A 15,961-nucleotide genomic window follows, 5' to 3' on the forward strand; every position below is an offset into this window, starting at 1 on the left:
GGTCTTTCCATCTGCCATTAGATGCTCAGTATAATTCTTTACCTTTGACTAACATTGTTCTCTCTAATGTTATCATTATCATAACCAATGGCCCCCCCTTCAAAAATGTTCAACTGTTTTCTTTGCACTTTGGATTCATAAATGGATCTTCCCTCTGAAGTAAACCTATTTTGCAAGATGAAATCTGTTTCCTTCTGTTCAACAGATATTGACTGTTGAACTTAATTGGCAATGAAATTATGAGTATTGTTTTTACATCCTCTATCTTATATTTTCTAGTGACTGTTTTTTGAGATGTAGCAAGTATTTTAAAACTATCTTTTCTGATTTCATAGGTTAAGATAAACAGCAAAGGACTAGTTTATTCTGTTGTGCTTCTCCTGGGGTCTGTAGCTCTTACCGTAAGTAGACTGATGAATTAACTTATTTCTGCATCGAGTCATATTAATACAACCTATCTAGAGATGAGATAAAACTTATTTTATAGTTAACTTGTATTTGCCATGCAAAATGTAACTACTATTATTTAGTCAACATATCCCTTAACAGACTTTACACATGAGTTGTACTATTAAGAAACTACATTTGTAAAAATAATTTACAACTTTGTTTGAAAAAATGAATTACTTTAAAACTTGCAAAAATAGTGTATTAAAAAAGCTTGTATAAAATAAAGCCCTGGTTTAATAGTACATTCAGATGATACCATGTTTCCCCGAAATAAGATCTATCCTGAAAATAAGCCTAGCTTGATTTTTACTCATGTGCCCAATATAAGCTCTATCCCCAAAATAAGCCCTAGTTAAGACCCCACCCACTCTGTTGTGCCTGGTTGCATGGGGTGGGGCAAAGCGCACTGGGTAAAAATCAAGTTATGGTGGGGATGGGGGGCATGGAGCTGCTTACCTTCAGATAGTTGCAACCAGGCCTTGTACACCCTGCCACTTGCCTTGCTGGCCCACTTCTTCTGCAGCCGCTTGCCGCCACTTGTGCGCATCACCCCCAGCCACCATTTTCCTATCAGATGCCTTCAGGAAAGGGCTCTGCAGCTGATAAAAGAATTCCGGATTGATGCGTGCAGTGCTCCCTTGCCTCTGTTTCACTGTAGAGGCCTTCAGGAAAGGACTCTGCAAATGAGAAACAAGCTCTGGATGGATGTGTGTGATGCCCCCTGACCTCTGTTTCAGCATCAGAGGCACCCGCAGAGCTCGTTTCTTGCTGCAGAGATCTTTCCTGACAGCCTCAAATTGCAAAAAAGAGCCAGGGGGCGCTGCATGCGTCAATCCAGAGCTTGTTTATTGGCTGCAGAGCCCTTTCCTGAAGAAGTCTGACAGCAATATGAGGCCGGGGTGTGCTCTGTATGTCAATCAGGAGCCCGTTTCTCAGCTACAGAGGCCTTTCCTGAAGGCCTCTGATGGCAAAATGGAGGCTGGGGAATGCCATTTGCAAGCGGCGTCAAGCAGCTGCAAAAGAAGTGGCCAAGCAGCATCCACCCATGCTCCGATGCTAGGTGGGGCTGTCAGTGCCGCCACCACGAACTGAGACTGTGGAAGACATCCCCTTAAAATTAAGTCTGGTGCCTCTTTTGGAGGCACAAAAAATATAAGACTGGGTCTTATTTTGGGGAAAACACAGGTATGTTGTCTGTTGAACTGAATTTATGTCCTATCAATTTGAAAAAAATACTTAAATGACATAAATGGTGCCAGAATTTCTGCATTTCATGGATTTACAAGACAACCATTAGTAGTCACATCCAATTTGGGTTGATCACCAGGAGCATAGTCTTCTAAGCTTTTGGATTCATGCTGGAGCTCATCCTCAGAGAACTTCTCTCTCACTAGAATGTGTCACATCCTCACTTTAACAGACAGTAACTGTCTGTTAAACTGACAATTATTGTATCCTTTAAACTGAGGTCCAATAGCACACAGAGAAGAACCCATAACAACATATAAGTGGGAAAAGGATGGAATAAATCAAAGTTTGATGAATTAAAAAATAGTGTCAGATGATAGAGTGAAGCTATCAGATCTAATAGTTAGAACTCTTAGAGAGTTTGTTCAGGTAGCTTAGCAATTTTTTATATTAACTCTTAATTGAAATCCATGAAGCATCCCAAGAGACTTATTTCTTGATATTTGTACAACACTTTAAAGCAACATACTAGATTGTCACCTAATTAAAAAAAAATCAATTAAGCATATGGATCATAAAACACTTGTTTCCCTCTATAGATTTTATAATAGCTCTTCCACAAACATTTTGTATTGTAGGATTTAGAGTTTCTCCAGTTGTAAGGTATGGAAATTAGTTTCCTTGTATGATTTCTGAAAATCTCATTTGAATTCTCATTTTTTTTAGCCTACATATATATTGCCTTCAATCTTAAATAATTCATTCCCCATGTTCTTACAGGTTGGCGGGATCCACATAAATAAATGGAAACTTGACAGGAAATTGGGCATCTATGTGCTCACCCTCTATGCCATTTTCTTGTGTTTTCTCGATTACTGATAGAGTTTAATGTCTTCACTTTTGTCAACTTCCCAATGTGCCGAGAAGATGACTGAGAAGTAAAGCCAAGAGGTGTCATCTGGGTCTATTTTGCTATAAGTGTCAGGAGACATATTTACACTTCAACTCCAAAACTCAATGTCTCTCCTGCTTCATCAACTTAGAAGCAATTTACCTGGGAGGAAAGAAACATTTCTTTGACAACACAAAGCTCAAGACTACTAAAGCTTTGTCATCTGTTCTTCCACCTCCTCTTTCTTCATCAGGTACCCTCATTCAGCTGTGCTTCCTGCAGCTCTGTATGAGATTTTAAAGGATGGTGCCCCCTTTCAGATTCCATTCTGATTTGAGCATCATCAATATCAAACTGACATCACGTCTGCCATGGAAACACATTTTCCATTTGATGGCATATGGGTCTTCAAAGAAGAGGAAAGAGAGTAGATAAGATTCTACCTTGGCTCATTTTGAGGATCTCAGCTCTGGGCTATCATGCTACCATGCTTATATGCATGAAGAACCTTGGTTTTCCTTCTTTAAATATCTATTTATACAGAAGTTTCAACCATGCTGAGGAGATCATCTTCAATAGTAATTTATCATCTTTTAAAAGTGTTTTTGAAAGATACAAAAATTTTACTAAGAAAAAGATGGAAAATGATAATACAATACTATGATCATGTTATTCTAAAAATCTTGGAACTTAAAATATGGCAACCTGGATAAATATCTGTGCTTCAAAAAGATCAAATTGTTCTACAATCAATGAAGAGCAATGGATAATACTAGAATAAATGCATATGAATATTAAGTTGGCAAGTTAGAAAATTGGACCAGCACAGTAAGTGCATATTCTAATCTTAGAGGAAAATGGAAAACCTTGGGTGCTCAATAATTGATTGTGATGGTAATGATCTGGGGAAAAGTATATCAAGATGCCTTCCAACTTTTCATAAATGAACTATGAATTTGGAAGTATATCTATCTATCTATCTATCTATCTATCTATCTATCTATCTATCTATCTATCTATCTGCTTGCGTGCATATGTGCACACACACCAAACAATAATTGTACAATCCCCAGTTTTATCTTGTTTTAAAATCTGAAAGGTGGATTGCATGAAAACTGGCCAGCAGAATATGGAAAAAATTCTGCTAGCTTTTGGAAATCCAGTACCTGCATGTACATTGGGAGAATTATAGAACATGGTTCAATGTGCAGAGATATTCTTCTGAGGTGTGTGAGTGAGGTGTGAGTCAATGCAAATGCTTAAATTATTTCAGAAGATAAATTTGATTCACCTAAATCAATTCAAATAGAGCCTCCAATAGGAATGGACTCTATTAGGACCAATTCAGGCCTTAAAGTGCATGTGCACGTATGAGGAAAATATCTAATGAATGTGAATTGATTTAGTTGTATTTTATTTATGTTCCTTCAATTCACTGAGTTAAGCTGATGCTTTGAATCAGTGGGTTGATTCAAAGCACTATTTGCACAGATCATTTCCTTCATAACTTACTTGAATCCCCTTTTGATCAAAAGCTCAGTCTCTCATCAAGTCTTGACAATCTTGAGTCAGCTGATCCTGGAAACTTACATATTTCACTATTGTCCAGTAAAATGTTTGAGACAAAATTAATTAAATTTGAAAGTTTTCACTTTAAGCAATCTCCAACTGCATGGAAAGAAACAAAAATAATCAGAATATCTACAAGAATGCAATAACGGTCATTGTCATTGCAATAACGGTCATTGTTATCTCTGAGTTAACTTAGTTCGCTAGAGTCATAATCTGTTTTTTCCCATATCGCTAGTGACTCTCACAAATAAAATATATTTGGCTATTTATGAATATAATGGAAAGGAAACCACAGTCTATAAAATATAAATTTCAGAAGATTTGGGATATTCACGCAGCAGGGAGACAGGATAAATCCCATTTCTCTTTTTATGCTTCTCTTATATAAAACCTGACACAAGGACATGAGCTTTCCCAAGATTTACCCACTGCCTCAATTTGTAAGCTTCATGAGAAATACTGAAAGATTAAATGGAAATTGCAGACATGTCTTATTGTCAATTCTAAGTCAACAGTGAAGATTCCATCACATTCATCACTAGCATTACCAATTTTCCAATGTTATTAAAATGCTGAAGAATGCAGAGATTGCCAGAAGCACAGGTTACCTTTGTACATAATTTATTTTTTTAATCTTCTTTGCTAAGTAAAATATATTGAATGGCTGAAGAATATGAATTTCAAACCACATTAAATCTATTTTTGCATGCATAAGCATTAGGCAAAGTTCCAAAGAGCAGAGCATTGCACTTCTGTCAGAAAGAAATGCATTTTTTTCACAAGGAATTTAAAATGGGTATAATCACTTACCATTTATTGAGGATGGGACAGATACTCCAGCAAATTAACAATATCTCTATTCACATGATGTTCCCAGTATAAAAGTCCCTAAGCTGCTACAGTTTAATATTTCTCCCAGAGATCAAATTTCATTTTATCCCATGCTGCCTAATTCACACACTAAACCATCTTTGATTATTTAAATCACAAACATTTGGATCATACAACATGTTAGACTATAAACTAAGGTCGTAAACTAAGGATTACAATTCCCAGTGGTTAATTTACACTAAGCCAAACCATATAAATTCACATAACAATATATGATAATGAAGCCAATCTCAATGTGATCTCAATATCATGAGTTCACAGTAACCACGGGAATACTTCTCAAAAAGAAGGAAATATGAAGGGGGGGGAGTCTTGCCCTTAAATACCTTCCTCCCTGATAAAATGCTGATAAATACAGTAATAGGCATGTAAGAGAAAGTTACAAATAGATTATAACCAGGAGTGGGTTCCTGCCAGTTCTAACCTCTTCTATAGAAGAGGTTCCACAAATCTACAGTGCTGTTTAGAACCAGTTCCAGCTCCCTCCCCCCGCCCGTCTGCACATCAAGATGAGGAGCGAGAGGAGGAATTTTGGGAGTTGAAGTCCACGAGTCTTAAAGCTGTCAAGTTTGAACACCCCAGGGTTTTTTTCTAAAGGGTTTAGGGGTGCAAGGGTCTTGTAACTTGACAACTTTGACTTGCATGCTTCAAATGCCAGAATTTCTGAGCCAACATTTTGGTTGCTAAGCAAGAGCGTTGTTAAGTGAGTTTGACATTTTACAAGTTGGCCACACCCCCCAGTCACGACTGCCAAGCCACTCTCACTCAGTCACATGGCCGGCAAACCACCCCCACCCAGTCACATGGCCGGCAAGCCACCCACAAAGCAGGCCACACCTACAGAAGAGGTTCTAAAAAAATCTGAAGCCCACCACTGATTATCACCCTTAGTCTGTTGTCTGATGCACTCAGCATAAATGAGCCATGCGATACGATTGATTTAACCTCAAACACAAGAATTCTCAAGGGAGCCCAATCTCAGGGTTATTTCACATAACATGTGACATGCTTGCAGAAGTAGCAAAAAACCCAGTCTTCCATAAGGTGAAATGTGTGAAGATCATGTTTACATATGCATAGCTTCAGCCTCTGATAATATTTCTATATATCTGGCTATCATGGTCACATGCTTAAGGTAAACCTAACAATGCACAATGTGAAATTGCTCAAAATTTCGTTTCAAAATGGTGAGATGCTTTATAATTAAAATTTCTGCATGTATGTCTGAAGCAGACCAGAGGCATTTACCTATCTGTACAAGTATTGGGAGAGAGGTTCAAAGGCATTGTTTTTGGTCATTCATATCATTTGTGTATTTCTTCCCATTCTTCTATAGACGTTATGCTTCAAATTACTGAGAATCATAGTTCATTTACAAAATAAAATTATTCACACAACATTTATGATATTAAAAACAAATGTTGCATAAATAAGATTATTTTTCAAAAAAATTCTTTCAGTTGATAAGACCCCACATTCTGAATAGGATACAAAGGGAGAAATTCTGAATCTTATTTTACTCTCTATAATTAATATCAGTATTGATAGGGATAGCAACTGAAACCCATAAATTAGCTTTAGTATAGTAATAGGTGTCTGAAGAATTTCCTTCTTCCTAGGGTTGGCACAAGCAAGGTAGAAATGACATACTTTGCCCTTTATGTCTGGAAAAATAACAGGCAAGGATTTCCCTCCCCCCTAAAAACCAATAAATTACCATTTACATCTGGTTTAAGTAAATACAACCATGTCTGACACGAAGTAAGCAACTCCTTTTTAAAAAAAAATCTGTAAATATAATTCCTTATACAAGGAAAAGCATTGCTGATCATTTTTCATTATTGGTACTTTAACCTGGTATTTTCAGCATTTTACACAAGGGGACAGCAGTCTTCCTGAATAGAATGTATAAGCATTTGGATACTTATATTGCACTATATATGAAGTAATAGATCAGACTACAATACCTATGTCTCTTTCTTTCATTTGGATAAATTATTATAAACACTGTATGTAATGCCCCAAATATTCCTTATTCGCAAAACTGAGGTTTTGCATAATAGGATCAGAGGAAACTTCTAAACAATATTTAACCTTGAGTAACTGACTTTCTGTTTCATGTTTTCTGTGAAAGACATAACAAGATTGAATAGTGAAAACAAGATATGTAATATTCTTGCTCAGTCCTCTCATTTTAGAAAACAAAAGATGGGGGGGAGGTTTGCCTGTTTCTTTCTTCTTCAACTTCATAGCCCAATAATACTCTAGCAAGCTACAAATTCTAGGCATAAATCTAACTAGTTGTGGCAAAATGACACAGAAATTGCACTTTAAGAAATCTTAGTTTACAGAATAACAGAATGGACCTTGGAGGTCTTCTAGGCCAGTCCCCTGTTCAAACAGGAGACACTGTGTTGGAAAGCCTTTTTGGCATTGAGTGCCAAAATGGGAGTGTGCATGAAGGAGTGCAGAAACCGGAAGAGCAGTTCCCGTGTGCATGCATGCGCCGGGAAGCTGAGCTTCTGGTTTCTGGCAAGCACATGCTGCTAGTCACCTGGTCTTCCAGTTTCTGCTGCCCAGCACACATGCACACCTGGAAACCGGAAGCTCAACTCCCTGATGCATGCATGTGCACCAGAGAGCTGCTCTTCCAGTTTCCGGCACTCCCGCAGACACAAAGACCAGAACTCAGAAGAGCAAGAGTGATGGCTCACATGCCCGGAGAGATGACTCTGCATGCCACTTCCAGCACGCATGCCATAAGTTCACCATCATGGCCCTATACCATTTCAGACAAATGGCTGTCCAATGTCTCCTTAAAAGACTCAGTGATGAAGCACCCACAACTACCGAAGGCAAGCTATTCCACTGGTTAATTATTCTCACTGTAGAAAATTTCTCCTTGGTTCTAGTTTGGATCACAAAACTTTATTGCCACAGATGTTCATTTATACCTGGTCTGTTATATTGCTGATTCCTTTTAGACACAAAGCAATACAGTTAGATTAATCCTAGATTATAATATTTGCCATATCTGTAAACATAAAACCATAGAGGTGAGTTATGCTCACCTGTCTGCTTGACACAGAGTATCTTGAACTAAGTTACATCCAGGAGGTAGGCGTTCAGGCTCTGCTTCAAGATCTCCAGCAACTTAGAGCTCACCAGCCTTCTAAATAATCAATTCAGTTGCCAAACTACTTTCATTCTCAATAGCCCCCGCAATACATTTATTCCTCCTTCACACATGCATATGATTTGCCAAATTGAAAATATATATGATAGTGAAGAAAAGAACATATGATAATTTTCTTTTTAGTTCTCAGAATAAATTATGTGATTATAAACAATCCATACAATCAAGACCATTGTGAGTTTTGGAAACACCAAGCATACCCATATTTTTAAAATAATTTGTCAAGTGGTCTCAAATTTTGCTTTGCGTTTTTTATGCAATTTTTAGTGATCTAAAAATGAAATATAATATATATGACTTTTTTTTCCTGTCAGCACAATGTAATACCAATAATTTTGCTGCACTTTCTCTCACAAACCAGAAAGAATTTGTTTTACTTGCAATAAGGACAAACTCATCACTAGATGAACTTCTTACAAAAAGCTCACTATTCAATGAAGCCACATTCATTTCACCATATTATTAATTAAATTATAGCCCTTTTACAATAGCACAGATTTAAGATTTTTATTCCTGTCATCCTTGTGGACAGTTTTCTAAGAAAACAGATATGCTTGTGCTTACTGTATATTCCTGTTGTTATTGTCTCCAGTAAATAGAGTGTTGTTCGTTTGTTTTTTCTTTCCATAATTTTCTTTCAGAACTTTATATCTTTTCATATTAGTTTCAAGGCAGTTATAGGAGTGTATGAATAGACACATTAAGAAGCAATTTGAACAGGATCAAAATTGGACAAAATAAAAATCTGTGCACTAAGGAAGGGAAAGTTTGTCTCTCAAGCCACTTCAATTTGTCTCTAAAATACCTCACCTATCAGTATGTTTTCACTTTCAGCTATCTCAAAATAATCAGCAAATCAGAATGTTTTGTGCTGTTATTTTTTTGTTGAAAATTGCTGCTAGAGGCCTGACTCTAATCTTTTGGGTGGAAATTGTCCTCACATTCTAAGAACATCATATTTGGACAAGTACGGCAAGACCAGGCTTTGCTTTTACGGTTGTGTTTCTTTTCTGACTTGTGGTGATTTGCCTTCTAATCCTGGATTGCAAGTCATCTTGGAAGAGAGTGGTCCACTTATCATTTGCTCAGTTTTCACCACTTCTTTATCATAGTTGTCATACCAAGTTTCTTTTTATATTATTTCTAATATTCATTATAACATCCAAGCAACAACTTAATCTTGATTTTATGTATGATTTGAGTTCTGCTTTGCTACTTGAAGAACAATTCAGTGGTTAATGAAATGTAAAAAACATACATAATACATACTATATAATACATACACATACATACACATAACATACACATACATACATACATACACACACACACACACGTTGGGGGGAAAGATGTGTGTCCTTGTTCAGTAGATTTTAAAAAACAAAATTATGGAAAGAAGATTTCCATAATATATTTTTAAAATCATTTTGATACTGACTGTGCTTCTGAAAGTTGTATTTATTTTATCAAAATCCACCAATTGTGAATATTACAATTGGCACTTGTCTTTGCTGCTTCTTTTTAATGTTCAGTTACCTGTCATTTTTCAACAAAATGAAGATATTAGATTTCTGTACACCTTTGGATTAGTATTTAATTATAAATACTGTCTTGTTTTATTAATGCAAGAAATACTTTTAAGCAGAAGATGAATGTTTGTACCCATGTGAACCAAAGACCTACCCTATTAAAATTACAGCACCTTAAAATTTAAATTGCAGAGGGCTTCCTTTGCTACTTCATTTCCACACTATCTCAAACTGTATGATTGCCATATTTAAAGATGGTAGTTTGTGCAGCCTGAACCTTAGTAAAACAGTAGATTGTATACAGATATACTATAAGTCATCTTAGGCTCTCATAATCCACAGAGTTAGCTATTTCGAATTCAATTGTTATATCTGTTTTAAATTTAAATCTGGATAATAACTCACAATATAAAAGCTAAGTCGTTTCAACTTTGTTGTTTGTGCCATTTAACCTCAACCGACCCAAAAAAGGGGGGGGGACAAGATCTAAACTACTGATCTAGAAAAATCTAGCAAAAGAATAATATATGCAACTTGGTTGTCCTAAAAATGCCCTATTTAGGTAGTTCCATGTAGTCTCTATTACCACCTTCAGAACTTCTAAATAGCATGTATGAACTTCATGCTATCAGAGGATCCTTAATATATTAACAAATCCAGCAATGAATCTCAACACATTTTCAGATATCTGGAATTCATAGGAGAAGGATGGCGGATGGGAGAAGGGAATCGGAGAGTGTGAGAAGGACCCTAATATGCTGTGAACAAAGAGTGTTAAATAATAAAGTATAAATCTTAAACTTACCCCAAGTTATTTGAAAAATCACTAGTTGTCATAGTAGATTTATTCTCTATTGAGGAAAATATATTATATTCTCCGCATTTTGAATAGCTGCTTGCAAATGGCAGGTACTAAGAAAGACCCCCTTTAAGTGAGATATTTTAAGAATAATTAAATATTCTGTCCCAGTTCGGGCTTTAGGATTGAACAAGCCCAGTTTCTGTCATCAGAAAATCAGGAGGGGAATTATTTACATATATCTCATCTAAACAAAACCTTTCTGCAAACCTGAATGGAAATTGTGCATAAGTTGCAATTCTAAGACCATCATTGTTAGAAGAATAATTTTAACACATTCTTGAGAACCTCCAACATGAAGGATACCCTAATTTTCCTGCAGCTGCACATTGGCTGGAAAATAGATTGGTAATAAGAGACCCAACATTTCTCAGGGAAGCTTGCACTGTATATTCTTTCCAATCTTTTAATTTGCTCTTCTGAAACTGACATCAAATGAACTTCTGAGGAATCCTTGCTTTTGTGGAAGATTGTTTAAAAACCACAACCCGAGAACAAAGTTATCACAGGACTGAAGGTTTCCATCAAAGAAACAAAGGCAGCATTGCACCGTTGGGAGACAATGCGCCAGCCTTTTCATAAGTGTGTAGCTTTCCAACATATGTGGAAGGGGCAGAACTTGCGTGACAACCACACAACATTGCTTTTGTCATTTTCCTCAAGCCCCAAGCGCTAATAAATGGAAGCAAGGTCTTTGGGGTTTAACTATACTGCAGATGATTATTTTTTGTGCTTTACATTGTCTTTGTGATGCATGACATACGGTATTCCTTCCTCCCCCAGCCACTGCTGTCCTGAAATTCAGAGCATTTTAAGCAAACAATAGTAATTGCTGGTCTCCTTTTGTCCCTGGGGAGAGTCTAATTTCCCCCCAAAGCATATTGCTCTCTTAAATTCTCTTAACCCAATATTAGTAGCCTAGAATTGTGGTGAAACCTAAAAATATTAGTAGAGCCATATCCTCCAAAGAAGATCAGGGTCTTTTAGGAAATTTATTGCTGCTCTTGTTGTTATTTACAGCAGGAATATAATTCGTATTTATCAAATGTGTGTGAAATTGTAAAAAAAAGTGCAGTTCATCAGAAGACAACAGTTTTCTTCCTAGAAGCTTCTCCATAAAAGTCTCTCTTTGTTAGGGGAGAGAAACTGAAGACCTTCACGAGCACAGAATGATTCCTGATTCAGAGAGGTTTTGTTTTGATTTATTTATCAAATTTGGATTCCACCCATCTCACTTTCAAGTGAGCATTTGTAGCCCTTCATCCCAGTCGGGGGGATGATGATCCTACTTCTCCCCAAAAAAACGATGCACTTTTTCTAGTGCTAGGGAGAGTAGAAAGGGTAACTTTGTAAATTGAATTACAGAGAGATATAATTATTATTTATTTTTTCAATGACTGTGACCTTATGCACTGTGAATGCTTTTGTGATATGGGGTTCTTTGTACAGATCTATATGTCATACTGAAAAATTGAAATGTGATCATTTATTAGACAATATTGGCATGAATATTGATTATTTTTATTGTGAAAAGCAGGGACAGAACCCAGTAGTTACTGTAAACAGAAGATTTATATTTAAAATAATAAACCTAGCAGTCAGTATTGCCAGGAGAAAGAAAAAAAGATAAATACATACTTACGTACGCCGTTAATAAAATGTATAAAAACAATAGGAAAGTGTTGTCATTTTTTTTGGAAAGTATACTCAGATATTTGGAAAAATCACTGAATTGTTTAGTGTCCTATATTCAGAAGCAATGAGACTCATTATTTTTTCACAAGCTGACATTATTTCAAGGAGAACATTAATTTCATCGCCTAGCTACATCATCGTCATCATCCTCATAGCTAGGAATTATCAGAAGTATGGCCTACCTCTTCTAAATGGCCTCAGCCTGGAAAAGGCTTTCAGGGCAACCATGAGTGCAAATCCAAGAGGAATCTTTATACTGTAGGCAGGACCAATTGGAACTCTTGCTACTTGGGATAGCCTTTACTTTGGTAGAGTGAAGACTGCTTTAAGGTAATGCATTACCAGAATTAAGAGAGGCCACACCACCATTTTAGATTAATACTGTAAATGAATGCCTGCGAAATGAGATCTTAAAGTTATGAGATCTTAAAAGTTATTCAGAAGTTACAGAATCTGAGCTAAAAAAATGTATCTAGCAGAACACTGCAAAACTTGCCCTGCAGTAAAATGCTGATTTGGAGAATGGATCCTTTGGCCTGATTTATCTGTGCTAGCCTGTGAGTGTACCTTCCTGATATCCTCTTCGATCCAACTCACTGGCTAGCACAGAGCTACATTAAATAAAAGGTAGCCCTGCCAATCAACCCCCCCACCCCCCTTTGTCAGTTCGCCTCTGGGCTTGGCAGAAAATCACCGATCTCCAGACATAGAAGTCTTAGCTCAGCTTCTCACCTGGACTTGGCAAAGATTTATGGCCCATTTGGATTAGAATTTTTATGGCAGATAAGAAGGAATCCCACTCATTACCCATTACAGTGCAAGTATATCAGAGAGGGCTATACGCAAACACACACACACAGCATCTTCCACTCATCATTGTGAACCAATGGGTTCTGGATAGGCAACTGAGCCTGGCACAGAATTGGGAGGGCAGCACCATGAAGACAGTTCCTCTGCACGCCTCTGTCCATCCTTAACTGCTAGTTGCTGCTCTTTACCTTCCAAGAGTCAGACAAAGCTTCTCTGAGAAGAAGTGACATGGGAGAACCTGCTCTTTGTCAAAACCAAAGGAAGCTGAAAATAACAGAAAGGAAAATCGGGTGAATATTAGAAGGAATTCCATGATGCTCTGTGGAACCCTGTTATGCTGAAGAAGAGGCTCTAGAGTAGATCACCAATAACATTTAAAGAACAAATTAAAGAAAAGGTGGTTGTTGTACAAAGCCCCAAACAAACAAATACAGTATATAGTTTAACAACATTTGCAGAATAGGCTATCAAATTGTTTATCTGAATATCGCTTGGGACTTTGAATTAAAATCTGAGATGCTCTGTGTCAGCCCCCAACCTTTTGGGCATCAGAGACCGGTTCCATGGAGAAAGATTTTTCTGTGGACCCGAGGAGGCATAGTTTCACGTGTTGCCTGCAACCCATAGATGGGGTTTCACTTATTTGTGCAGCCTGATTGCTGGCATGCTGGAGCCCAGTATCGGTCCATGGACCAGGGGGTTGGGAACCTCTGCAGTACAGAACCAGTACCCTCATTAAAGTGCATCTCTTAAATCTTTAAACTGGCAGAATGCTGTCCTGAATTTGCTGCTCTAACTGAGGGTATGAAAAATACAAATGCAATAACAAAAAAACACCAGGTGATGGGTATGTGAAACACACACACAATGGTAGAAGCATTGGAAAACCTATAACCCCCCTCCCCAATAGTCACAGAAGCACTATTCAATCAATAAATAGTTTTCAAAACCTGGTTCTCTTTCCTGGTTTAAACTGGGTTATGTATAGCACAGCACTAGTGCACGCTCAAAAAAGCATTAATTTTGTTTTTAAATAGGACCACCACTCTAGAATGATAATCCCAAGTAAGAAACTGCCAACCTAAAATGGGCAACAGATCCTGCCCCTAACTGCAATGGTAACCACAATGATGAAGAATATTATATTGAATCCAAGGCCAAACTTGTGTCACAAGAAGAGGGGAACATTTTTCTGGACAACTAAAAAACAGGAACAGCTAGAGATGAGTAATTTCCTCAGCTGTGGAGGAGATGAAGAATCTCCGAACTTGTCTCACTGCACAAAGTGTGTTGAAAGAACTGGAAAAACTGGCTTGATCAAGTATATTATGAAATTTGTCCTGCAAGTGTTAACAGTGAAAAGTGGTAGATTTCATGGAGATATGGGTCTCTACATTTGGTTCAACTGTGCTCTGAATCATTTAGCAGAAGATTAAACTGTGCCCTTGTGAGTCTTCCAGAATGAGGATGTTACAAGATACAGTAAGGGAACCACAGGGAAAGATGTGGCATGATTTGTGGTTTATTTTATTTACTTGCATGTTTTCAGATTGTGATTGACTACAGCTGGTTTTCATTGACCTGTTCTTAGCTAACCTGGAAGGTGTTACATGCAAATGTATTTGTGCAGCAAAGAATGGAGAGATGGATTTAGAGAATTTATTGTGTTGATCTTCCTGAACTGATAGCCATCCACAAACTGCATAATTGCAGGTGGGTCTTTTTCTCAGGCAGTTCTCCCCAAGGTAACCCATTTAACTGGTTTAATTGTTGTTTGTAAAGTCCTGTTGGGATTAGGAAGTCAATTCAATTCAATTCAATTTATTAAATTTGTATGCCGCCCTTTTCCCCCGAAGGGGACTCAGGGCGGCTCACAACTCGAACCGGGGAGGGGAATACAGACAAAAGATAAAAAAACAAAACATAACAATATTAATTTAAAAACTCACAACAGTCATACCATTCGAGACGGGGGCAACAGCTCTTTAGCCCCAGGCCTGTCGGAACAACCAGGTTTTGAGGGCTTTGCGGAAGGCCTGAAGGGTGGCGAGGGTTCGAATCTCCACGGGGAGTTCGTTCCAGAGGGTCGGAGCAGCCACAGAGAAGGCTCTCCTCCGGGTAGTCGCCAGTCGATACTGGCCGGCGGATGGGATTCGGAGGAGGCCTAATCTGTGGGATCTAATCGGTCTAGTGGAGGTAATTGGCAGCAGGCGGTCTCTCAAGTACCCAGGTCCAATACCATGAAGGGCTTTATAAGTAACGACTAGCGCCTTGAAGCGTATCCGGAGACCAATAGGCAGCCAGTGCAGCTCGCGGAGGATAGGTGTTACGTGGGTGAACCGAGGTACACCCACGATCGCTTGCGCGGCTGCATTCTGGACAAGCTGAAGTCTCCGAATACTCTTCAAGGGCTGCCCCATGTAGAGCACGTTGCAGTAGTCCAGTCTAGAGGTCACAAGGGCACGAGTGACTGTTGTGAGGGCCTCCCGGTTCAGGTAGGGACGCAACTGTGGGAAAGTATTTTTCCCCTCTAGAATATTCATATCACATAGTGATTCTCTTAATACAACATGCTAAATCTTGGTTATACTGTTTTACTGAATTCCCAAAGTACACACTTAAGTGCAGTCAGCAATCAACTAAAAGTTGATTGGGTTCAAGGATCCAGTGAAACACAAATTAGCAAACCACCTTTTAGCCTTAGCATGCTCTATAAATCTAATCAAGTTGGGGGTAATAGACTGAGATACTTAGGAGGAACAAGAGAGAGAAAAGATTTCATTTTACATTTGATTGTAGAGACAGCTATAGCAAGATGATGGTTATGGGAATCAAATTATCATGTGAAAGAAAGTCTAGAGTTACTTCTTCACAGAGTT

General features: G+C 37.8%; 1 protein-coding gene across 1 annotated transcript in view; it reads left to right on the forward strand.

Annotated features, from left to right (window-relative positions):
• The window catches only part of SLC24A4 (solute carrier family 24 member 4), a 128,794-nt gene extending 126,221 nt beyond the window's left edge, over nt 1-2,573 (forward strand). Inside the window, 3 exon segments of the mRNA XM_032235793.1 lie at nt 336-401; nt 2,419-2,505; nt 2,508-2,573. Of these exon segments, the coding sequence (XP_032091684.1) occupies nt 336-401; nt 2,419-2,505; nt 2,508-2,573 (219 nt within the window).
• The last annotated feature ends 13,388 nt before the right edge of the window (nt 2,574-15,961 follow it).

Source organism: Thamnophis elegans, chromosome 1 (assembly GCF_009769535.1).
Source record: "Thamnophis elegans isolate rThaEle1 chromosome 1, rThaEle1.pri, whole genome shotgun sequence".
Lineage (NCBI taxonomy): Eukaryota > Metazoa > Chordata > Lepidosauria > Squamata > Colubridae > Thamnophis > Thamnophis elegans.